Source organism: Dioscorea cayenensis, chromosome 27 (genome assembly GCF_009730915.1).
Source record: "Dioscorea cayenensis subsp. rotundata cultivar TDr96_F1 chromosome 27, TDr96_F1_v2_PseudoChromosome.rev07_lg8_w22 25.fasta, whole genome shotgun sequence".
In the NCBI taxonomy this organism is placed as follows: domain Eukaryota; kingdom Viridiplantae; phylum Streptophyta; class Magnoliopsida; order Dioscoreales; family Dioscoreaceae; genus Dioscorea; species Dioscorea cayenensis.
The window spans coordinates 34873-60427 of NC_052497.1; the positions used below are offsets into that span (position 1 = coordinate 34873).

The 25555-nt window shown below is 35.0% G+C and overlaps 5 protein-coding genes and 1 long non-coding RNA gene across 8 annotated transcripts; 3 read left to right on the forward strand and 3 right to left on the reverse strand.

Moving 5' to 3' along the window:
- Window positions 1-577: 577 nt before the first annotated feature.
- Window positions 578-2028, forward strand: LOC120253245 (scopoletin glucosyltransferase-like). The gene has a single exon (XM_039261575.1). The coding sequence runs from the start codon at window positions 583-585 to the stop codon at window positions 2026-2028; it is 1446 nt and encodes a 481-aa protein (XP_039117509.1). The 5' UTR covers window positions 578-582.
- A 957-nt stretch (window positions 2029-2985) lies between these two features.
- On the reverse strand, window positions 2986-4911 carry LOC120253240. The gene is made up of 4 exons (XR_005534220.1): window positions 4753-4911; window positions 3608-3742; window positions 3435-3537; window positions 2986-3227 (listed from the first exon to the last, which is right to left on the reverse strand). It is a non-coding gene; the product is annotated as an uncharacterized LOC120253240 (long non-coding RNA).
- A 2265-nt stretch (window positions 4912-7176) lies between these two features.
- LOC120253253 (splicing factor YJU2-like) lies at window positions 7177-12439 on the reverse strand. 2 transcript variants are annotated; one of them, XM_039261581.1, is made up of 9 exons: window positions 12119-12439; window positions 11255-11404; window positions 11006-11140; window positions 10738-10803; window positions 9108-9158; window positions 8888-8998; window positions 8544-8634; window positions 7711-7948; window positions 7177-7361 (listed from the first exon to the last, which is right to left on the reverse strand). In XM_039261581.1, exons 1-8 carry the CDS (start codon window positions 12314-12316, stop codon window positions 7743-7745), a joined length of 1008 nt encoding a protein of 335 aa, XP_039117515.1. In that variant the 5' UTR covers window positions 12317-12439; the 3' UTR covers window positions 7177-7361; window positions 7711-7742. The 2 variants fall into 2 exon arrangements, with proteins under 2 accessions (XP_039117515.1, XP_039117516.1); XM_039261582.1 differs by having other exon boundaries at window positions 7711-7942; window positions 12119-12316.
- A 1434-nt stretch (window positions 12440-13873) lies between these two features.
- Window positions 13874-14800, forward strand: LOC120253246. Its single transcript, XM_039261576.1, has one exon. It carries the CDS (start codon window positions 13874-13876, stop codon window positions 14798-14800), a length of 927 nt encoding a protein of 308 aa, XP_039117510.1.
- Window positions 14801-15939: 1139 nt separating this feature from the next.
- LOC120253242 lies at window positions 15940-18443 on the reverse strand. 2 transcript variants are annotated; one of them, XM_039261572.1, is made up of 8 exons: window positions 18062-18443; window positions 17902-17964; window positions 17605-17744; window positions 17113-17150; window positions 16975-17023; window positions 16559-16723; window positions 16280-16419; window positions 15940-16062 (listed from the first exon to the last, which is right to left on the reverse strand). In XM_039261572.1, the coding sequence occupies exons 1-8, from the start codon at window positions 18412-18414 to the stop codon at window positions 16048-16050; spliced, it is 963 nt and encodes a 320-aa protein (XP_039117506.1). In that variant the 5' UTR covers window positions 18415-18443; the 3' UTR covers window positions 15940-16047. The 2 variants fall into 2 exon arrangements, with proteins under 2 accessions (XP_039117506.1, XP_039117504.1); XM_039261570.1 differs by lacking the exon at window positions 15940-16062 and having other exon boundaries at window positions 16089-16419.
- A 392-nt stretch (window positions 18444-18835) lies between these two features.
- On the forward strand, window positions 18836-23138 carry LOC120253256 (protein CYPRO4-like). The gene is given in 3 exon segments (XM_039261585.1): window positions 18836-18887; window positions 18890-20457; window positions 22857-23138. Coding segments are annotated over 3 exon segments (1902 nt in total).
- Window positions 23139-25555: the final 2417 nt, after the last annotated feature.

Here is a 25555-nt window from a genome sequence, read left to right on the forward strand (position 1 = left end):
TCAGATTAATATAAAGACTTGTTTTCTTCTAGAACTAGGCAAGTTCAACTTGCTCACATGGACTTAATGCTGAAAGAGACAAGGTGAAAAAAGACAGATGAAAACAAGTATAAAAATAAAACTCTCATATATCTGTGTATAATTAAATTAAAGGGGAAAATGTTTTGGAATCCGTCACTTGATAAAGTCAAAGTATTACATTCTAGATGAGCTTGACAGTTGAAACATTCAATGTCCAATTTCACGGTACACTGATAACTGACATCACACTGCACCCACACTGAATTAATCTCACTTGATTCACTCTCCAAACAATCAATTACCAACAAAAAAAAATAAATAAGACAAAAAAAAAAAGTAAAAAAGAACATGTTATATAAGCTTTCAACACCATATATATATATATATATATTTCCACCTTTTTATACTATTTCATTAATGTAATGTACTTTATATATAAATACATATATAGAATTAAAATAAAAATTCATAAAATAGAAATTCAAAGAATCCACCTCAAAATCATCTATAAATACATGTCACCCTTGCACCACCACCACCACCACCACCACCACCACCACCATGAAGGAAGTGAAGAAAGATCACATCTTAATATTCCCATTCATGGCACAAGGCCATACCATCCCACTCCTCCACCTTGCCACCTTCCTCTCAACCCACCACCACCTTCAAATCACAATCATCACCACCTCCGGCAACGCTCCTTTTCTCCGGCAATACCTCCCATCTTCAATCAACCTCTCCATCTTCCCATTCCCTTCTTCTCCTCTCCTCCCCATCGGCGTTGAGTCCACTGATCACCTCTCTTCTATGGACCTACACCCAATCTTTGTAACCACCATTGCTCATCTCCGACCACACTTGCACCAACTCCTCCACTCCCTCCACCTCTCCAATTCCCTCCCACTCTGCCTCATCTCCGACTTCTTCCTCCCTTGGACTCTCGACGTCTGCCGTCTCTTCTCCGTCCCACGTCTCGTCTTTCACGGCATGTCCACCTTCTCTATGTTCATCTGCAAATCCATCTACACCCACCTAAAGCCTTCCTCCTTCACCTCCTCCGATGAGCTCTACCATGTCCCCGGTGGTCCTCCTTCTCTTCTCCTCTCTCGCCACCAAGTCCCAGACATCTTTCTCAACTCCGGTGACCCTAATGACCCTACAACTATCATCCTCGCCGAACACAACACAAGTGACATCAACAGCTGGGGCATCATCGTCAACAGCTTCTCATTCATTGAACGTGAGTACACTAAACTCTTTGAATCATTCTTCCAGAATGGAACTCGTGCATGGCTCATCGGTCCTTTATCTCTACTTTCTTCACCGACTCTCACCGACGAGGGTGATTGTCTCCGGTGGCTAAACGACAAGGAAATGAACTCAGTGGTTTACGTAGCGTTTGGGACGCAAGCACACTTGACGGCGGAGCAGCTAGAGGAGGTGGCAAATGGGTTGGAGGCGGCGGAGTGTGAGTATCTATGGGTGGTGAGAGATGCTTCATGGCGGCCGCCGGAGAGGATCACTACCGGAGAAAGAGGAAAGATTGTCCGGTGGGCACCGCAACGTGAGGTGCTACAGCATGAAGCAGTGGGAGGGTTTGTGAGTCACTGTGGATGGAACTCAGTGTTAGAGAGCATGGTCGCCGGCGTGCCGGTGCTGACGTGGCCGATGATTGCTGAGCAGGCAATCAATGAGATGATGATTGTTGATGAGTTTGGAGCTGGTTTGAGGTTGAGGAAAGTGGGTGCAGATGGGGTAGTGAAGAAGGAGGAGATAAAGAATGGAGTTAGAGAGTTAATGGTGGGAGAGAAAGGGAAGAGAGTGAGGAAGAAGATGGAGGAGCTTGGAAGGATGGCAATGGAGGCAGTTGAAGATGGAGGGAGTTCTCATAAGAGTTTGAGTGAACTGATTGAAGAGCTCCAGAGATGCAGGAACAGAGAAGATGATGGTTTGGAACTGGAGTCTCTGCATGAGAATCATCAGGAATGTATCAAAATGTCTTGATTGCCCTTTCTTTTTTTATATATTTATTGCATGTAAGGGTTGATGAACTAATAATGATATATACATATATATATATATATATATATATATATACAGATAGAAATAAGAATAAGTACTTTTCTCATAACATATTGCACCTGCTTTATTGCCTATGCATTGTTTTTATGAAATTATTTTTGAGATAATTAATGAAAAAAGATGATATAGTCTATACTAGTAAAAATTAAGATGTCTAAATGTATGAACAGTAAACATGGAAGACTATTATTCATAAAAATAAAAGTGTAGTTGGAGATCATACGATTATTGTATTGTTGATTAAGTAGTACATGTATCTCATATATATATATGATAGTACATCACCAAGTGGATAACATAACAATAAGAAACCAAAAGCATAATTACTTTAAGAACCTAAACAATACATAGCCAAAGTATCCTTCAAAAGCCAGTATTAAAACAACATAAAAGAGGCAACAGAAAATAAGTGAGCAAGAGGCTTATCAAAGGATTAGACATAAAACTTATTTCTAGTTCATGTGAATCTTTATTATTAAGATTTTTAAAAATAAAAAAAAAGGCATGTAGTACCTAATAATAACTGGTTCATCACTGAAAATTTGAGTCTTTATTTATCAGCGCTATACGTGCATAAATTTTCTTACTGTTAACAGAGATCAACTCTTACCTTAATAGATAAAAACCACAAGAAAAAACATTAAATTCAAGATTGCAGATATTCAGTTTGATTCGCTTTAATCTTAGTATTTATTTTCCATTGCATAATAATGCATCAAACAAATATTATATTTATCATTTTCTTATTTCTTTAATACTCGCAAAACATTCATTTTTCTCACCTCAAAAGCGCAAAAAAACAAAAAAAAACAAAAAGAGTTATTCCACAATTCAAAAGACCACATTCGAGATAAGAACTACAACAAACATACCAGAAGATTGCAGTTTTGCAAATAAATAGCAATCCATTTTCTTTTCTTTAATAGTTCGATTTGTATGGATTTCAATTAATCCAAATAAAATAATTGAAGACAGACTCGCATTCAAAGGCTGAACAACTTGTCATTACAGTGAAGAAGGATCAAAGGAAAAAAAAATCAATCAAACAACTCCGCAATTTTCAAAACCTCATGCTGTTTTGTTGCACACTGGGTCTAATTTCAGTTATATGTCCCTTAGAGCTGAAATGGTATGAATTGCATCATTAAAACTTGCTCAACTATATATCAATACTAATTATACATAAGATTATGAGCCTCAAATTAAAAAGGAAATAGCTTAAGAAGTGGGATTTCGGCCAATGTTTCTGTCATGTTCTAATAAATCCTACCCCAAAATTAGCCGTGATCTGTGCAATTAATTAAAGTAGAAATAATATATGAGTTTACCTGCATGACCATCAATGTTGGATTGATCTGAACGCCCATTTCTTGCTCTTGCTCAAGCTGCACCATTGCCATTTCTAGGCAATTACATGGTAGGATTTGAATCCTAAATCGAAATAAAGGTCATTATGAGCTAAAGATCAATTAAGAAGAAACAAAATGAGATTTTTTACTACCTCCATGCACAAAAACTTTGAATTGTTCTTCCAAATCCAGTGGATTCCAATCAAATTCTCATCTCTTTTCCATTTCACCTTTCTTGCTCTTGCCCTGTTGCATCATTATACCTCTCCCTGTTAAGATTTGTCTCCCTACATTTTTTGGTTTTTGTTAGTTCAGAAACACACTTTGCATTAGTTCCCAAGGATTAAAGTAACAACACTCCACAGTAGCATCTGGATGAAAATCACTCTGTTCATAAAGAACAAAAATTCAAACTACAAGAAATATATTGGGAGCATCCAGATGGAAAAATCACTTTGGGCATAAGGAACGAAAATTCAAAGCTCAAACCATATGATATATATATATATATATAAGGAACTTTTCACATTTTAGGCAAAACCACTTCGAAGGATGCAAAAACACTTACAACAAATACATTTCCTCCCAGTTTTTTTACACTGAAGATTTTTTTGTACAAAAGGAAGAAAGAGAGCCCTGCTAATCAAAGTTTCATAATACTGATATTCAGAAATGTTTACCTCAGCTAAGAATTTATCAACAATGTTTCTCAATAGAGACTATAAATTTAAGATCCAAAATCTAGAAACACAGATAAACTACATTTGTAGTATGTATTACTGATACAATCCAGAGACTTTGGATAATGCCAAGAAAACATAACAAAGAAAACAATCTAAAGAAGAAACCACCAAAGAAAAGCAAGCAATTTGAACATACATCTTATGAAGATCCAAACCCTAAAATCACACAATTAATTCAAATTCATCCAATTTATTATTGACATAATCCAGAGACTATGATGATGCCAAGAGCCCTAATACAGAAAGCAAATCAAAGAATGAACAAAACCAGAAAAGCAAGTAATTTATGCATAAATTTACTTCTTCAAACCCTAGAAACACAGAATTAATCAACTCATAATATAATCCAAAGCCTTTGATGCTAAGAACCCTAAAAAGAAGCAATTTTTACTGAAGAAAACATACAAAAAGCAAGTAATCCATGGAACAATCATGCCCTAAAAATAAACTCTATTCATCATCCAAGATCGAGAAAACACGCAAGAAAACCAATACGCTCATGCTCGTCATCAAATACATCAATAAATTCAAGAAAGAAAGTTAATCAAGCAAACCTGGATCAATAGGGAAACGAAATATGAAAAAATTCCAGCAGATCGGAGGAGAGCTCGCCGTCGACGTCGACGTCAACGCCGAGGAACAAGACCGTCCTCGCCGGACAACGGGAGCGAGGAAGAGGAAATGGAGGATTTTTTCGAGCACTTGGTCTATAGAATAATTTTGTTTTTTGGCAGTGGTTTTATTGCAAAATCTTCCAATAAAAAAAGCGCAGAAAAGAACCTATATTTAATAAAATTTACAATAGGGGGCATTCTAAAAAATGGCTAAACTTCAGTGAATTTTTACGGTTTAGTGAACCTAAATTTAATAAAAATTATATATATTGTCTATTTTCTTTGTCATTCCCATAATTAGTATCATTTTTTTAAATCATCAGTAAGAAAGCATGACAATTTTTTTTTAAAAATGTCAATAAATTGAGGATTTAAACCCTACATTTTTTACTTAAGATAATGAAATAGATGTGGTGTAACAAAATTCTTGATTTGAATCTTTCCATCACGGGAAGTACATCTATATATGTATATTATTTAAATGTGGATAAATTACATATGAAAAACTGAGCTCTATAATATTTATGCTCTTTACCTACTTAAGTTAGAGTTTGAATTCATCTTTTTAGCCAGATGAAAAATTTTATGTAGGATCATCATTGGCTAGTATATGGTAATCCTGTGCTTGGTTTTCTTTGTTTATATATATATATATATATATAAAGAGGCCGTGTCTTCTACGGACACGGACATTCGTAGAACAGAACATTTTTTTTTTGTATTTGTTGGATTCAAATCCAACAGCTGAAACCTTTACTTTTTCAACAATTTTTTTCTACAGTAGTTTCAACAGTCCTTGCTACAGTATTAATGAGATGCATAGTCATTGATCTGAATTATTCATTCATAATTATTACAGTAAACTGATAAATCTGAACTGTTAAACCTGATTTCTACTACACTAAAACTAATAAACCAAACAACAACTCCAACAACCCATATCCAGTTGAAACCGGGATACCACGTTGGTATCCCATTCAATCAAAGGATGTCACCTCATCACTAAAATATATTAGCTTTTATTCTTAAATCTACAAAAAAACCCAAAAAAAACCTGAAATGTTTGCATGCACTACAAAACTCCTCCTCCTAGATTTATGCCTGCAGATTTGCAGTTTTGGGATTTCTCTTCTCTCATTTTCAAAAACAAATGCCACCTCATATCTAAAGCATTTCTAACTTCTGACTGGATTGTTGCAAAGGAAGCATCAAAGAAAGGGATGACCACTAGGAAGAACTCTCACACCAAATACAAACATTATATAATAAAATGTAAATAAATTATATTTAGATGGTGAATAACATTAGTGAATGATTGTAATTAGGAATTGTTACTAATACAGGGAGGTTATTATTAGTTTTAAAATTTGGATTAAAATATCAAAATATACTAAAAAAAATAGTACATTGGTGCATCATAATGTATAGCATAACTATCAATATGTATCGTATAACAAAGTATAATGATTAATGAATAACAAAATATAAATCCGAAAAAAAAAAGTGATTCAACAATAAAATAATACAATTCTATAATAAACCAATTTCCCAAATACCAATATGTAATATGATGTTGTTATTATTTTGTGATGCATCACAAAATGAGAGTTAGAAGTTGTAAAATGTAAGAGGTTGAATGATAAAAAATAAATAAATAAATTTTCATATTTGTATCTTATAATAAATATTTTTATTTTTATTTTTATTCAAATATGACAAGTGCAATTAGTTAGAACAAATCAAGAATTGATCCTCAAATCCTAGCTATTGTTTGTCCACTTCACACGCGCACACACAAAAGGCCTCTTGAGTACACATCTTTGCTAAGGGTCTGCTTGTTTGTCTTAAGCCCATGTTTTTTAAAATTTTTGACAATGATATTTTATGTATTATTATTATTATTATTATTATTAAAGCAAAATCACATAATGAATTATCACGACTAAAAATTCAAGATATTTTTTAAAGAAAAAAGTTAAAAAAAAATCATTGTGATTTGCGAAATTTACAAAATAAGGAGTGAGATAATGGTGTGATTTTTTTCAGTTTTTAAAATGTTAATGATATTAACTGTCTTTTTTTTTACTGAAGCAAAATTGTTCATTCATATAAAAATCCCCCACATACATAAAAACATAATTTTTTTCAACATAATTTTATTTAATTTTTGAAATTTTAATTTTTTTAAGTAAAATTTTAAAAAAATTAATAAACTTAAAAATATATATATATTTTTGTTATATGAGTAGATTTTAAATAAAATAACAATTTCGTCCATGTGAGTTAACACTGTTAATGGTCTAATAACGATTTTCTTCTTTTGACAAATCTAAAAAACCACGCATCACAAAATCGGAAAAAAAAAAAAAAAAAAAACTTCACTTCTTATTTAGCGAATCTCGGAAACCTTTTTTTATATTTTTTCCTATTTTTTATACCATAGAATTAGCATCATTGAACACCTTCTCCAACTCTTCTCCAACTCCAAGCCATCATCCCTCCCATTCCTCCATGTCTGAACCTTCTTCAGTGAGTTCACTCTTTAACTCCTGTGACAACACCCAAAAAATAAATAGAAAACACCTCATGACTACAAAAGAAATTGAGAAAAATAAAAAGTAACAACTAAAGAAAAATCAATCACTGAGATACTATGAATTGCAAGTAAGTTTGACACAAAGAATTCCTGGTGTACATTTTTTTAGTACCCATGATATTGGCACTGGTCGGAAATTCACAGCCTCGAGTGACCGGAGAAAAAAAGGGGTATGTACAGAGTTACAACTTATCGGAACAATAATTCAGCAAATCTTGACTGATGAAAAGCTAGTTTTTGGAGCATTAGGAGATTTCCTTCATTTCGTATAACATGCCAAGGTGTAATATATTAAGGTTTACCTGGCAACTACCAGAGAGCTTGATCGTATCAATCACTCACTTTCGTCGCTGTCATAGTTCTGACAGAGTGAAAGAAGCCCGGTGGGTGTGTCACCTTCTTTCGCATCATTTTTGTTCGCATCTTTCGGTTTGTTGTTTTCAGGAGGTTCAGTGCGGGGTTTCTTCCTTGCATCACTTGACACTGTCTTTGGCTTCAGCATGAATTTTGGCTTTAGAGGCGATGAAGCGCCAACTGTGTCTAACAAAGAATTAAGAGAAAGATCTAGTTAGTTGAAAAGTAGCAAAAACAGTTGCACATCAAACGGCACGACTACATTTGACAAGATTAGAATACAAGGCCACTAAAATACATCAAAAACATTGACAGATATATATCACTGTCTTTGGAAAGTTTTAATGTTATGCTTGGGAGCTTGGAGGTTAAATAAATATAAAGTTAACCAAGAGATGAAAGAGAAATGTGACAAAAAGAAAAGAGAGAAAAAAAAAGTCTGAAGCCTGAAGGGGTTTGACAAATATAAACAAAACCAGAAGATGAAAAGATGAGACAGAAGGTAAGAGTGGAAAAGTGAAAGAAGTTGATGATAAAAACCAAAGTAACGGTTTACAATAACGTGAAAAAAAAACTTGATTCTCAGATATATTTTCATTTCCCTCATTTTCTTTAGAAGTTGAGATGAATCATGGCTTAAGAGCAAATGAAACCAATTGGAATTTAAATTTGTAAGCAAATTGAGAAAAAAAATATTACTACCGATTCATGATAAATTTCTTATAAAGTAACAAATTAGATGAGGGTGAAATCAAAAGATGACATGTTGAATAGAGCCTACCTCCACGTTTAGATGCATTGAAAATACTAGTTTTTGCCAAGGTGTCCGTAGGATTACCCACACAAGCAAGAATTTCTGAAGCATGTTTTATCTGAGACAAAAATAATTAAAAATTAGCAACTCACAAGTGATGAGATTGATAGAAATTTCAATTCAAAGCAAACCTAATATTACGCCAATTTAATTGGAAATACAATAAAAACAATAAATACCAAACCACAGTTTAAAATATTTTTAAAAAGCTAAATATGCCAAGAAAGGAAAAGTTTTGCTGAATCTCAATATTGAAAAAAAAAAAAGTATGCTTCACATTATAAAATATTAAAAATATCATAATAACATACCTTGGTGTCAGAATTTGATGAATCACCTGCTATATTGGATGGCTGATGTGAATCTTTTACATCATCATCATCATCATCAATTCTCCGAAGATAACCACCTTGTGAACTCTCCTGCAACACATGTTGTCCTCATAAACTTTCTCACTTAACATTAAAATTTCATTAAATGACAAGCACACAGATCTTAGAAAAGGCACAACATAAATAAATAGTTACTTACCTGGTAAATTGATCTAATAAGAGCTTCATCTTCTTCCGTAATTTCTTCCTCCTGCCAAGGAACAAAAACATTAATTAGGCTCGGTTCTTTGGAGGTGTTTGCATATAAAAATGAAATAAACGTATCAATTAATAGCTCACAGCTGATGCACAAACATGTGGCAATAAACAGGCGATTTATGTTTTTATGTTTGGAAATTTGATAGGTTATGGTACCTCTCCACCTTCCCATGCTATTATTAACTTCCCCTTAGGTTTAAGGCTCCAGTCTTTAGACATCCACGCTTTGCAACGTGGCCCTATATGGGGTGAAATACATACAGGTGGCTGAATTTTAGCATTAGCATTTCAGAAAATATTTCGAATCAAGTAGATTAACATCTGCTTCCATAAATGCTGGAAACTTGCTTGGCTTTCACTGAAAAGCATGGAAGAAGTGAAATCAAATATGTGGAAAACCCATATATGTGATCTCTTATCTACTTATTCTTCGTAGGAGGTGCTAGGTCCCTAGACAAACTAAAAATCCAAAATATGTATCCTCTACATTTCACCAAACATAATGAATCAAATGGACGACCATCATGTGGATATGCTAATAGTATGGCATCATGAATTTGATGATAAATATATAATGCTGATCAAAACAAATCCTATTAAGAAAATTGAGAAGTCCGGATAGGTTGTTCCTGTACGACAACACAAGATAGTTCAATTTGAATCTTTTGTTTCTATAAATCTATATGGGCAAGAACAAGGATTGTTTTAACTAGAATCTGATGTAAAGTTAAATCTATTTGAACTTTTTCTAAAGGCAGAATACAGTAACAGTTTAAGCAATATCTTACTTTCAGGAAGATACACATGCACTCAAATCTTGATTATAGAATCCCACCACAAAAAAAAAAGTAGCAGTCTGATTCATGTTTGTTTTTGTATTAACATTTATTTTTATCATTTTTGGCACTATATAATTTCTACTACCTAAAGTCTATTTTTTTTTTCTTGATGGATCACAATGCCTTAAAAGAAAAACTTTATAGAAAATGACACACTAAAATTCTCAACATATTGACCAAGAAACAAGAAGTTATGCTCCACCTATCTTAAAGTGAAGGAAATTTAGAACATTTGCGACGTTTTCACACATCATTTATAGGCTTATAGCTATAGTCTCCTTTAAACAATTCATATTCAAAGAAAAGAAACAGAATAAACTCCAAAATCTGTTATTCTTCATATTAATAGTTCAAAATGTTTGTTCTTAGAAGTACTCAAGTGAGCCCTACTCAACTAAGCATAAGTATTATCAAAAGGGAACTGTACTTACAAATGTATCCTACATAATAAAAAAAAAAAGAGAAATTACAATCTAAAGAGTTTATGAGAAGATACAAACATTTAATAGGAAGCAAGAAGCACAAGTTTCCATCATTTTATATATTATACCAACCAAAGCTAAAACAGACTATGGAAATGGAAAATTCACTTGCTGAATCAATTATGCCATCCATATTGAATTAATGACTTAAGAATAGAATTGAACTACAAATACAACTCCAGAACAATGAAAATACTTAATTATCTCTTGTGTCAATATATATATATATATATGAAGTCAAAAACCATACCTTCTCATTAACTGGCTTTTGCAAAGCTTGAAGCATAAGATCAATGCTCACAGTTGCATGCCTAGACTGGAAAATATTAAAAGAAAAAATACAAGTCAGTATCATGGAGAAATGGGCAGTGAAGAATAAAAAACTTTTTCACATGCTAAATGCAAATGGAAACTATATGATGTGGTAACAGGATGAGAAAAGGAGAATGTATTGCCTGCTACATTTGCAAGATGAACAACAACCCACAAACTAGCAGATAACAGAATTTAGCTTTTACCTTCATGGACTTCATTTCTTCTAGTGCAGCAAGAATATCCATATCTTGTTTAGAATCCATTGCTCTATTCTCCAATGACTTCATCGCATCACCCATCTCTTCTTCCTCTCTCTTCCTCTTTGCTGTGTCTGTCGCCTGTAACAAGATAACATAGGATTACACATCCCAATTCCTGACAAAAAAACGAACATAACAGACAAGTCTTGATCAACATGTGATCTCAGCAGAGTATTTGAAAAAATTCCTCACCTCATCCTCATCACGCCAAGGCTCAAAATTACGAGCAGCTCCTGATTCAACAACATAATCTGAATTCTGAGGATCTGTCTTAAATGTAATCTCTGCAGAGCATTTTGTGCATTTGAAATAGAAACGGAATATTTGGATTCCCAAGTATGTCTGTGAATGCCAAAACATAAACAAAATAAGTGTAATGCCAAACATATCTCATTCCAAACTTGCATCACAAGTAAAATTTAAAACCAAATCCTAGAATAAAACTTATCATAGAAATAAATTAAGGGCATGATTTATCTGAGAGAAAATTAAAGCAATAGGATCATATCCTTTTTCTAAAATAAAAATGTCATGCGAACTCTAATCTCATTCCCAAGTGATAAAGAATTAAAGTGTTGCCCAAGAACGTGTGATGTAAATATAGGTCATCAATAAACAAACTGCTTCATTAGCTCTGATAGCAATAAGAGACACATAGACTAATAAAACTACAAGATCATGGTAAAAATTAGTGCCACACACCAACATTATACTTGAAAACAAAAAGGAACAAATCATACTACAGGGAAACAAAAAATTTGGCAATTTCAGTCAAGAAAAATTTGACCGAAATAAGAACCATAATTAAAGTCAAGAAATTAAAATTCATTTCTAAGTTCTCTAGCCCATCCCCCGCCACCGCCCCCCTGATTGCGACCTTCAGTAAAAGTTCAGGCAATAAAACTACGCTTAAGTTAGCCTAATGGTGCAATTGAATCCTAGAATTTCGAAAAATTGGATAAAAGCTACAAAATTTAAGGGAATCTCAGCAAAATTATTGGAAAAAAAAAACCTAAAAAGAAAAAATTTGAGGCTTTCTTGAATTAGGGATAGAACCTCGCCAATGACATCCTCTTTTCTGGAATTGAACTTGGTGCCCTTATAGATGTAAGTCCCGCAAGTGCTGCAGCGAATACTCATCGGAAGCATCATCCGCACTTTGATCTGTTGATTCTTCGGCTGTCTCCGGCGCGGGATCTTCGCCGGATCGAAATCCGGTGGGTAGTACTTGTTGAGAACCTTCCGCTCACCCATCTCCTCCTCTCAGATGCTTCTCAAGAACAACACTAGAGCTCCCAGATCTCCTTCTCTTTCGAAACCCTAGATCGATTTCTTCCCCAATTCGAGCCCTTTCTAGGGTTTCGCAAGCGAAGCAAAACCCTTTTTTTTAATATATATATATATATATACTAATAAACTAATTTTTTTTATAAACCGATTTATTAATTAATTTTTATTAAAAATATTTTTATATAATTTATAAAAAAAATAAATAATTGATATGTGTTGCACAAGTGCACCAAATTTATACTCTTATGTGGAAAAGGTGTATATATATAGTTATAGGTTTAATATTTAACATTTATATATATATTTTTAAAAAAATTATAATGAATAGAAAATAAATTTATTTTAAAAAATATTTACCTAAAATGTAAAATATTTTAAAAAGAAAAAATTATTAATTAGGAGCCACAATCCTAAACCAATTTGGGCAAAGTATTAAGGGCTGATTTAAAATAAGATAGAATAATCTACCATATCTTGCTTTTATTTATTTATTTTTGATGAACCAATTTATTAACGATAACTAATTCGAAGAGGGGGAGGATAGAAATCAATAAGATAGGATAAAAAATAAATTTCTCTCCCTCATCTACTCAAAGACAAAAATATCTCTTATTCTTTCCATTATTACATTCTTGGACGAAAATCTCTTTTATTGTATCTTTTTTTGTTTCAATCCTCACGACAAGAAGCCTCTCAACGAGGAGATAGATTAAAAAATATCTATTTTTTTTAAAAAATAACTATAATTTATTGATTTACATACAATTCATATAATATCTATATATTTTAAAATACAAAATAAAATAATAAAATGCTATCTGATGGTTTATTGGTGCGTTGAGCTCATATTCTATCCAATTTCTATCTGCCATATCCTATCATGATTTAGGGGTATATTAACAAATAAAATTATTTTACTAGAATATATTATATATATTTTTTACTAGTGTATATTAGAAATTTCACATTTCTATTGGGGCATACAAGCAATTTTCTTTTAAAAAATAAAAAAATAAAAAATAATGGCCCATTCGAAGATCCATTGTCCTAAACTATGCTTGGCCACTAAGTTGCAGTTAGTTTAATAAAACTCTTCAAAAGGCAAAATCAAAGTCAACTCTCTCACATATTTGACAAATTCTTCTCATAATACATTGGGTGCAATGTCATGATCAATAGCCTTTTTTAAGTTATATTGATGAAATTTAAATAAAATAATAAATTATAGAAATAAATAATAATAAAAAATTCCTTGTGCACAAGATAATAATATCATAAGGTCATATCTAAACAAACAAATTAAATAATTATATATATAAAGAAATTTACAGATTAGGTATTATAATTAATAAAATTAATCACAAATAAATACATGATAAAAAGAGCATGTAAATTATTATTATTATTATTTTTAAACTCTTTTTCTTCTTTCTCATTTTCTTTTGTTATATTGTCTAGTACTAATATAAATAAAGACAAGAAGCTCAAGAAGGTGGTCTCATGGATTCAAGGATTGGAATCATGGCAATACTAAGAGAAGCCATTAGCATTCCAAGAAGGAACAAGAAGCTCTTCATCCCTGTCCTTCTTCTTGCTTTCATTCCTTCCTCATTTCTTCTCATGGGTAATTATGTTTCAATCTTTCCATTCCTTTTCAATTTCATCATAAAGTTACATTTGCTAAGCAAAACACATGCAAGCAATCCAGAGTTTTACAGCATTCTTGTTGGTTTGAAACAAGATGCAGAGAGTTTGATCCATGTTGACATTGTTTTCACTATCTCTTCATACATCATATCATTGTTTTCAATGATAATCATCATTCATGCAACATCCATGGTTTTCTCTGGCAAGCAAGTGACTGTAAAAGACTTGTTTTCGATGATCAAAAGACGATGGAAAGGACCGGTTATTACCCGTGTTTACTTCACCATTTTGTGGATTGGTTATACTGTTCTATCAGTGTGTTTGATAGCAATTCTCATGCTGAATTCAAATGGATCAGTAGGAGTGTTTTTGTTTGGTGGTTTTGTCGCTGTTTTGGTTCGGCTTTTTTATGTATACTTATCAATGGTTTGGATGATCGGGTTGGTGATTTCGGTGTTAGATGAAGCTTGTTATGGTTTGGGGGCAATGGGAAAAGCAGGGGAGCTAATCGAAGGGAGAAAGTTGCAAGGATTCTTCATATCATTCACACTGTTGTGTTTCGATACTATGCTTATCGGAATTTATAGCTTGATAATATCGACGGTTCATCCTCAATTGAAGGTTCAGAAAGTCGGCGGAATGCTAATACTCACTGTATCTGTTTTACTGAAGATTTTCTCACAAATGGTGTATACTTTGTTCTACTATGAATGTAGGAAGAATCAAGGGAAATTGGATGAAGAATTAGGGGCCATTTTCTACACAAGAGTCCCTAGTTCTTTAAATGTCAATGATGTTTGATGAGTAATTTTAATGAAATTGTTGTATTAATTGTTTATCTATCGACAATTTCAATGACATAATCACTGAATTGATCAATCTTGAATTTCTGCAAATAAATTGACAAGTTCTGTCACAATGCATGCGTGATTCTGAAAACTAATAAATCAATTCACTGAAGCTGAAATGCCGGTTGTATATTTAGATTCTGCTAAAGTAAAAGACAACTTGCTGGCTGAAATTTCAATGTTAATCTTTTTAAATTCACTTAACCAAGGAACATTTGGGAATATGCTAATTTATCTGCATTCCAAACTGCAGAAAAAAAGCAACAAACAGAAAAGTCAAATTACATCTTCGACGAATCGATATTATCCATGCTTAATTAACATCAGAATTCAATGAACATGATACCACACCATCTTATTTATGAGGCTTCTGATGAACAGCATAACATGGTAGAGCAATACACAAGAAAAACAACAACAGATATGTTCGGCATCCAAGGAATAATATGGGAAGGCTTGAAAGCAACAAACAAAAACAAGAAGGTAGTGTTATTAATCACAATATTCTCAATCCTTCCCTTCATCCTCATATTATTTGTGCTTGATTTCGTATTCATAATTCCCTTGAAAGAATTACTAATATCCACTGAATGGAAAAACGATGATAATTACAAGATTGTAGTAAGCTCTGTGATGAGCTTTTTTGCTGCGTTTTTGGTTGTCGCTATCATGGACATGTTAGCCACAGCATACTCTGCCAACACTCAGTCGATCACTGATGCACAAACAAGAAGAGACAAGTTAGTTTTTTCGGTAAAGATTTGGCGAAGAGTGACATGGACTTGGTCGGTCTTTGTATTCTTCTCCATTGTTTGCATTGGAGGCGGTATTTACACGATCTTCATGCTAGCGCAGACATGTAGATCAGTAACAATTCTCACTATTTCAGCATTTGCTGCGAAAATCTTGTATTTGTGTCTTGCGACAGTATCGATGATGGCAATTGTGATAACAAGCATCAGTGAAGAGTTTTATGGACTGAGTTCCATTTTAGAGGCCGGAAAGTTCGTCAAGGAGAATAAGTTTCATGGTTTTTCTCTAATGGTGCTTTTTATGACACCTTTCACAATTTGCCTTGCATCGATAAGGTTCATGCTTATGGGATATGAAGCCGATGAACTTGTTTGGTATGTCTTTGCAATGTTCGTCGGTATTTTGTTGTGTCCATTGATCCTCTTTATCTTTGAGGTGTTTCGAGTGTCATATCTTGAGTTCCTAAAGAGCCAAGGCAAATGTGATGACAAGAATGTAGATCAAGAACTCAAGGACGTTATTGTCCAAGTAAACCAAACAGAAATAGTGTAATTTTCTGCTTGTTTTACTGAAAAATACTTGAGAAATTTGATTACATGAATTGAATTCTTATATGACGAACATTGTCGTGTTACTTCAAAAAAATTTTCATAAGTTAAAAAGCAACATAGTCTTTCACCATCAAAATGTCGCCGCAAAACTTTTTGGGCACCTGATCGAGTTCTTTCCCTTCTTGCCATGCTTGCCCTACCAACACTCCAGGTCCAACATGGCGAATGTAAATCACCAAATGATCATTAAATGGCGACCGATGCTTTGCTGAAACCGCAAAAGAAAAGAAATAATACATTCTATGAAATAATGGTCACAAAGCCATCGAACATCAAGGGTTCTTGATGATCATGTTGAATTATCGATATTGTTTAAATGTTAAAAAAGATCGCAGAGATAAAATTACCTGGTTGCGGGAAGCCATCAGGGAAATCGTTGAGATTTAAAAGGCCATCTCCAAAGTTAAATGTGATATCACAAGGCTGTTCAGTGGACATCACCTCCACAGCTTGTCTCACTGTGAAGTATAATGGACCATAAAATTTTGCTAGACCGGCACCAATGGGTCCACCTGAAAATGTCACTGATTTATATTGAGGAAACAGAGCATATCAAAATTGAAATTTACTGCAGAAAATAAAATCATATACTATTCCGATTTCAAGAAGGCATTAAGCATTCTAAAGGAAATTCACGAGAAGTGGAAATAGCAGTTCATCAAGCAAAGAAAAGCAAATTTATTAGTTGAAGCAATCTCATAATAAATCATGAGAATGAGGCAGCCATCGATCATTGGTTATTACAGATGGCCAAGAATTTTACCAAGGAGTACCCGTCCATACGTTCCTCCATCCTTGCCACGAAACAAAGCCTGCACAATGGAGAAGTTTATCAACGCTTATTTCCCAATAAACAACTTGGCAAGTATCTTATTGAAACTAGGAAAAGAGAAAGGCAAACCTTCTTGAAGTCATTTAGCCAAGAAAGTGGCAAGGGACCTGTTTCACAATGTTAAACCAAAAAAAAAAAAAATATCAGTTACGAAATTAAGCAATTGTTGCAGAAGCTTAACAAAAAGGAACGAGAAATATCAACCTGAATTTCATAGGAAATATATATATATATATATAAAGAACTGACAGAACAACTCAATCTGACATCTCCAATCCTTCAAGAGTATTTATGACCAAATTAGATTGTATCGAAGCATTTTAAAACAACCATGAATGGACTATGAGGGTTCGCAATAGCAAATTCAGGAAGGATCGATGTCATGAACAAGTCAGCCATATACATCGGCCTTGTAAGAAACATTACTTGGCACAAAACATAAACACATTCAATGTCCTCAATCATAGAATCATTCTTGCATGAGTTCACTATTGAGGTTTCAACTTAAAAACTAGAATCACCATGAATACTCATTCAGAACTGATAATAATCTAAAAGTACCTTTGCTAGTTCGACAGCTCCAAGACTCCTGCATTACTACTGGATCATCATCCAGAGACAACAGCGCCGATGCACTTCGTTTAGCTAATTTGGCATCTTGATAACGAGTTCCAACTACTTCCCAAATTCTAGGTATAAGACTGCAGCAAAATACCTGGCACTATGTCATATCATAATTCGCAGAGTAGAACTATGGAAATCTTAGAATTTCTTTTGAAAGCACACACACACACACACACAAGTAGAAAATTCATTCATTTGGATGAAGATGAAGTCAAGAGAACACAGAAAATTCACCTTGGTTTCACAATGGAGAGCAATCTACACCGCCTTTCTTCTGGAATATCTCCAATTTTCTTCCTGGCAATGCATCAAGCAAACATATAATTATCCCAAAACACATTAAAAATCTCAACTTTAAAGTGGAAAAATCAGCACAAAATGCTGCAATTCTCACCAGAGATAGGAGGCGGGGTTATAAGAAGCAGGATCAATTGGGATGAGCTCCTTTGGAGGGTCAAGGAAGGTCACGACATCCAGCTCGTCAAAATAAGCTCTCTTCCCACTAGGAAGCAACTCGTAGGGCTTCTCATCCCAAGGAGAAGAGTTCACTCCACCACTCCCAGTCGCCAAAGCCTCGACTCCCATCCCACTGTACCGATAGACCAACGAGCATCGCCGGAGCTCACGATTTTGCACAAATCCTGCGAATTTAGGAATTTCTCGAAACCCTAACCCTAACCCTAATTTCAGTTGGGAATGGCGGGAGACGAGGGACGGAGAGCCGGAGACGGAGGCCATTTGGTTCATGAAGCTTCTCGGATCCGATTTCTCTTTACTAATCGGATCCTAAACCCGTACCCGAAGCATAAAGATCCAAACCCGTTTAAAAGAACTCGGTGAAAGGAACACCGGCTTTAATCTTGACCCTTAAAATCCCTCGAGATAAGACATTCCTTAGCAACGAAGCAGATCCACGCGTAACTCCCACGCTATTAGCCTAACAACAAACCTCAACACGCCACGCGGCATTACATAAGCACATCCACATCCTCACCTCTGTAAAGAAAAATATCCAATAGTTTCATTCCACGTGTCCATATACGCTTTTCATTAACCGACATCGCAGGTCCATTAAACCGCACACCTTCGTCTCCAAAAGCTCACATTTCGAAATTTCGAATCCCACCTTCTCTTTCCCTTCTTCTCGCCGGAGCTTCTCGCCGGAGCCATGGGCGGATCCCATAGCCGTGAGGGTCTCAGCCTATCGGATTCCGAACCCGAATCGATGAATATCAAGAAACAGAAGAAGAAGAAGGAGAGAAACAGCAATCGGATCTTCATCTCCGAGGATCCACATCCAAAACCCGAACTCCGATATCTGTGGCGGAGGTTGACGCCAAGCTTCAATCCCTGAAGCTCAAGTACTCGCCCAAGTCTCCAAACCCTAGTCTTGGCTCTAATTCCCCCAACGCCGCCAAGCTCTACCTGCACATCGGTGGCAGCTTGCCGTCGGCGAAGTGGATCATATCCGAGAAGCTTACCTTCTTCTCCTTCTCCAAGCCGGATTACTCTGATGACGATGATTCACCGACGTCTTCGGCGTCGGTGTCCGCATGGGTTTTGGCTGTGGGAACTAAGATTAAGGCTCGCGTTGGTCCTGAGCTCCAGCTCAAGCCTTTCCCCGCGCAGCGGCGGGTTGATTTCGTCGCCGATGGCGTATGGGCGCTTAAATTCTTCTCCGTTGGGTCGTATCATGGATTCTTGAGTGAGTACCAGAAGTGCCTCTTTGAGAATACCTACAATCTTGAAGCGAATGATGCGAACAAGGTTAGGGTTTTTGGGAATGATTTCTTGGGCTGGGCCAAACCGGAGGTGGCGGACGATGCCATCTGGGAGGACGCCGAGGAAAGCTTCGAGAAGAGCCCCCGGGCAACGGTGGCTAGAGGACATGACTTGCTGGAGGAGTTTGAGGAGGAGGCTGGAAACGATGGAGGGATCCAAAGCCTTGCGCTTGGGGCATTGGAAAATAGCTTCTTGGTTAGTGATTCAGGGGTTCAGGTTTTGAAGAATTTCAGCCATGGAGTTCATGGGAAGGGTGTGTCAGTGAAGTTATCGAGTGGAAACAAAGGTGTTCAATATGAAACCCCAAAGAAGGCAGTGCTTATGAGGGGAGAGACCAATATGCTCTTGATGAGCCCTGCTACGGCAGGGAAGCCGCATTCCACTGGCGTTCGCCAGCTTGATATTGAGACTGGGACGGTTGTCACTGAATGGAAGTTTGAGAAGGATGGAACTGACATCACAATGAGAGATATCACTAATGATAGCAAGGGTGCACAGTTGGATCCTTCGGAGTCTACCTTCCTAGGGTTGGATGACAACCGGCTCTGCCGTTGGGATATGCGGGACAGAGGAGGTATCGTGCAGAATCTTGCAAATTCAATGGAATCGCCGGTTTTGCAGTGGACACAGGGGCATCAGTTCTCCCGGGGGACTAACTTTCAGTGTTTCGCCTCAACTGGTGATGGTTCGATAGTGGTTGGTTCTCTTGATGGAAAAATCAGGTTGTATTCAAAAAGCTCAATGAGGATGGCAAAGACTGCTTTTCCGGGACTCGGTTCTCCAATCACTCATGTGGATGTTACTTACGATGGAAGGTGGATTTTGGGCACCACGGATACTTACTTGATACTTATATCTACAATCTTCAAGGATAAAGATGGAAAGGAGAAGACTGGTTTTAGTGGAAGGATGGGCAATAGGATTGCAGCACCAAGGTTGTTGAAGCTCACTCCATTGGATGCACATTTGGCTGGCAAAAACAAGATCCAAAAGGGTCAGTTTTCATGGGTAAGTGTTTTAAACTTCTTTTAATCAGCATGAATGATTGAATTAGCTTCATAATGCTTGGTATTTGTTCCTAATTACACTAGATGAGTAAACCTGTCATTTTTTAACTCTGTTTAGGCACCAAGACCTTTTTTAGAACCATAGTCAAGTGTGGTCTTCATTTAACTTGTTTTGTTAGGGGTCATTTCATTATATCAGCAACATATTGGGATCTTTCATTGAAGTTAAGTGATTCTTAGCTGGCGGTAATTGCATTTTACTTTAGGTTCCATAGGTTAACTGCTTGATCTTAATTCCATGGTTTCAATTGATTATTTTGATTTTTTTGTTATTTTTTTAAGTTTGTAGAATATTCATGTTGTCCATCTTATCTATCCTTTGAGTACTTTTGGCACGTGTATAATGCCTCCTGTCGGGTTTTGTGTGCATTCTATTAATGCCACTCAAAACAAGTCATCAATTGGTCACACTTTGTTTTTGGTCTTCGCAAAAAAAAAGTTGTTCTACCTATGCAGTAAAACCTTGATTTTCTGGAGTAGTATTTTGATTTTTATGATGACATGAATGAATAATTATTGCTACAAGATGTGTTATTTATTACATGAACATAGTAGGATGTACCTTCTGATGTCCCTGATATAACTGGCAATTGGCACAAATTGGGAACTTTTGAAACTCCTAAAGCTTAAAAACAAGAACCATCAGGAGCATCTTTGTCAAGTTTTAGATTAAATTGTTGATACAACTAACTTATTTTCTCCTGTTTTGCGCCATATTTGGCTTTTTCTTGGCAATATTTATTTTAATGGAGCTTTACTTCTTACTATCTCAGATCTTCATATCATTTCACATCATTCAGTCTTTTGTTTGAATCTTTGTTGTTTTTGCATCTGTCTTTGGTGGATTTAGTTTCCATTTTGAACATAGTGAAATGTTGTTTCTTCCCGCTTTTGTGAATCCAAGTATATTGGCCTTGGTGAATGTTCAGTATTTATTTATATCTTACCACTAGTTCTCTTTCTCCTCTTGTTTCTGTCCTCATGATAAGTGGTTTCCATTCTTTAGGGACCAATTGTTGTATGGCTAGTGATTCAAAAATTTCAATTTAGTATAACCTTTGCTTAATAATCTAAATACCTTTAATGATGCTGATGGTGTCTAGAGCACCTTGTTGAGTACCTGTCTACTTTTTTGTCTTGTAGAGGTCAAGTATTTTATGCTTGGCTGGGAATCCATGCTTCTTGAGATCCTGTTCTTTATTTATTCTCTCATATGCGAAGTTGCATTCACAATCAGATGCTAAGCTTGGGCATTCAATTTCTTGAAAGGTGGGTAGCCTAATTGGGCTTGGGGTTAAAATTTGGGTGGTGTGTCTGTGTTTTTTTTCCTTTCCAGATCTAAAAATGGTTTGGGTATGAGATTTCATAATCTGGCCCAGTCCAAGGGCATGGCCCAGCCAATTTGGGCCCCTGCTTCAATGAGAAATAGTGATTTTCAGATCAAAAATTGCTTGACTCTAACTTTTTAAAGTCCACCTCTGAAAAAGTTACCATTGACTTCCAAATGGGTTCTGCAGTCAAACATTGAAGTCAAATGTCACACTTCTTCTCCCGCCTAACACTCTCCAATCTCATGAAAATGAAAATGTGTTATCACTGGCATCGAATACTACTGTCTTGATTTTGATTTTTTAGATGTTGAAATATGTAGACCTTTGAAAATTGTGGTTGAAATGAAAGGTTCACCAATCACTACGCTCATCTAGAGGTAGCTTCACACCTACCACATTCTCTCATTCATCAAACTAATTTTTTTCCTGCTTTCTGAATGGTATTTCTCGCCAACCCTGTTATCTGTAGAACACCTTGGTCCAGAATCTTTTAAGATGAATGGTGGCAGATTTGCTCTTAAAGGTTCATGAAAGCTCTTTGGACTTTGTCGTACACTCGTACTATAGCAAGGTGCTACGTGTTGATTGAATTTGATAAAGTCATCTCCTCTGCAGCATTATTTGGTATTGGGTTCTGTACTGTCATGTCTTATTATGTCTTCAGGACGGTTCCTAACATGTTTTTCACAATGTATTATTCCTTGCAATGTGGACAGAGGCTTGAAAGTCAGAGTGTGGTTTCTTGTTAACCAAATAAAAGCTTGGTTTTAATGGTTTTAGGTGTTAAGTTTCATTATGGTTGGAAAAACATGTTCTTGCTTGAAATTTACCCAATCCCACTTGATTTGTGATTGTTAGGTTTCACTTTTGATTTCCACTAGTGAAATGCATATCCAATTTCAGTATTTAACGCAATCAAATTCAGTATTTTCAGTTTCCAACACTATAATGGAATATATTCCACATGACCTGTTTAACATAATTACTTTCATTCATGCATCACTATCAGGTCACTGAAAACGGCAAACAGGAAAGACATCTGGTAGCAACAGTAGGCAAGTTCAGCATCATCTGGAACTTCCAACAAGTAAAGAACAGCCACCATGAATGCTACCTAAACCAAGAAGGTCTCAAGAGCTGTTACTGCTACAAGATTGTCCCCAAGGAGGAATCCATCGTGGATAGTCGATTCATGCACGAGAAGTTCGCTACATCCGACTCCCCTGAGGCCCCATTAGTCGTTGTAACTCCAATGAAAGTAAGCTCCTTCAGTATATCAAATCGGCGTTAACCACGGCACTGAGGTTTGCAATGTGTGTGTGTGAATTGTGTTGTGTACTGGTTTGATTTTATGGTTTGTCGCTAAAATAAATGTGATGCTGACCATAAAAAGGAGGAAATGCTTGTGGTCCATAGTTCAGATTGATGATGATGGTTGGAGTTCTAAAAAAACTCAAGGAGGAGGTACACAGGTCACACAAATACTTATCTTGATGACAGAATGGAGCCCACTTTTGACAAGAGGAATCCTTAGCTGGGCACTGTGCAAGTCAGGTTATTCCCCTTATCCATCATCTTTCATTGCATTCCTCAGCATCAATGCTTGTTTATCATCCATATATCATATGAAGTTTCTGCCTGCCTGTGAGCCCCCAATGACTTTTTCTGGATAAGACTGTCCTCTTCAATCATCCGGCCTTGATTAGTGGGGAACTTTATTGAGCAGCTCTTTCTATCTTCTTCTTCTTCTTCTTCGACCATGTCACTGTTAATATTTCCACGTCTGTTTGTCGTCGAAACTTTTAGATATGTGTTTTGTTTGTATCTAACATGGTATCAAAGCGATTACGATTAGTTTGTTTTCAAGTGTTCTTTACTTTGGAAAGCATGTGTTTTTCCTCTCAATCAAAATTTTAGTCTGGCACAATTTCATTGAACATGTGTTTTCTTTCTTCTATGTTTCTCATTGGATGCCAATTAAAATGAGTATTGAATGAACTACTATTTTAGGAGACAGTCTTAAATGGTTTAAGGTACTGTCCTTAAGGGTATCCCATAACTTTGGTGCTTCCATGTTTGTGCTTTACATTGTTTGCATTTGGATACATACACATGGGTGGGAAGGTGGGGAGAAAGATCATGATCTTGTTTTTATAATGAAGATGATAAAAATGGACTTAAAAGGATGTGATAGGATAAGCATGAAAGGACTTTCTAGGATGCAACCATTGTTTCAATGTTTTCCTTCTTTTTATTTTATTTGGTTTGGCATTTGGTATTTTGGGTTTCTTTGGGTCCCTCTCTTTGCCCCCTTATTAGGCCAACCCCCACCAAACTCTTACTCCATGGTTCTTAATCAAGTCAAAGAAATCTAACCCACAATTTTGGGATTTTTTTTTCTTTCTTTCTTGGCTTGAATTATCCATAGAGATCCATGAGAAAAAGAAATTATTTTGGGTGTTATTTTGGTCGGAGATATTCTAATATACACGTGACTTATTATCTGTATTTGGAGTTACTATAATTGAATATATTAAGAGTTTGGCTGGAAGTTGAAATACTGTAATTTTTTTTTAGGTATTTTTGTTTTAATTTTTTTAAATAAAACATTAAAGTTTTCAAATAAGAATTTTTTTTAAAAAAATATTATGTAACTCAAATCCATCATATGAAAGGGAATTAGGTCTTAATTAGAGATTAGCCCCTAATAACATGCCCTAACTAATCCTGTCCTGATATCTCAAACAATATGAAAAAGTGTCCCTCATAAAACACAATAAAATCATGTGTTGTTACCCACTCAAAATCATAACACATTTGGATTCAAAGGCAAGAATTCAATCAATTTCTCTTCATTAAATCCATGAATTCTCTCTCTTTCTCACTAAATAAAGCATCACTCCTCATTTTATTAGTGTCTATAGCCTTTGCCCTTAATTCAAGCATTCTTTCTTTCTCTTTGCCTTTTCTTTTTTTTAAAAAAAAAAAAAAAAAAGTAATGTAGTAAGAAAGGGGCAAATGATTAGTGAGATTAATTAATCATATCTTTGCATGAAACTTTATCTTACTAATGTTAATTGGATGCATTCTTTTGCCCCTTTCTTTTTCCCAATGCATGTCTATCTTTGCATTCATTAATCAATTCAAATAATAATGATAATAATAAATATTAATAAATAATTTAGTACTAAAAAAGACTTTGTCCCAAGTTTGAGTCTTATTATCTGAAATGTGATTAGCCAACGTGGCAACCACAAAATTCCACTTAGCATACCTAATTGGACCATTCCTCCACAACTTATTCATTTGATAAAGACACACCTAGAAAAAAGTATGACCCTCAACTCTTCTTTTCAATTTCAAATTGTGAAACAAAAAAAAAAAGCATTAATTATATACATATCACATTGTACGGAAAATTAGAACTTTTGATTTTTAAAAACAAAAAAAATTACAACTAATCATTTAGTGGAATATATATATATATATATATATATATATATATATATATATATATATATATTATTTAGGAATCTTGATTTATTTATTTATTTTCTTAATCATATAAAAAAAAGTTCAAGGAAAATTTTACAAGGTCATAATTTCCCCTGTTTTTTTTTAAAAAAAAAAAGAAAATAACAATTTACTGTTTATTATTACTTACTTAAAAGTTATTGTTGAAAAATAAACCAACCACTCACGGTCAAC

What these genes read in the sequence shown, in the direction of transcription:
- LOC120253245 (XM_039261575.1), top strand. Translation starts at nt 583, where the DNA reads ATGAAGGAAGTGAAGAAAGATCACATCTTAATATTCCCATTCATGGCA.
- LOC120253246 (XM_039261576.1), top strand. Translation starts at nt 13,874, where the DNA reads ATGGCAATACTAAGAGAAGCCATTAGCATTCCAAGAAGGAACAAGAAG.
- LOC120253253 (XM_039261581.1), bottom strand. Translation starts at nt 12,316, where the DNA reads ATGGGTGAGCGGAAGGTTCTCAACAAGTACTACCCACCGGATTTCGAT. An exon ending in AAGAGGATGTCATTGGCGAG is followed by an intron (nt 11,405 to 12,118) that starts GTTCTATCCCTA and finishes TGGCATTCACAG; the next exon opens with ACATACTTGGGAATCCAAAT. An exon ending in AAAAGCCAGTTAATGAGAAG is followed by an intron (nt 9,159 to 10,737) that starts GTATGGTTTTTG and finishes GTTCCTTGGCAG; the next exon opens with GAGGAAGAAATTACGGAAGA.
- LOC120253242 (XM_039261570.1), bottom strand. Translation starts at nt 18,414, where the DNA reads ATGAACCAAATGGCCTCCGTCTCCGGCTCTCCGTCCCTCGTCTCCCGC. An exon ending in GGCTAAATGACTTCAAGAAG is followed by an intron (nt 17,024 to 17,112) that starts GTTTGCCTTTCT and finishes TCCATTGTGCAG; the next exon opens with GCTTTGTTTCGTGGCAAGGA. An exon ending in GTATGGACGGGTACTCCTTG is followed by an intron (nt 16,724 to 16,974) that starts GTAAAATTCTTG and finishes TGACATTTTCAG; the next exon opens with GTGGACCCATTGGTGCCGGT.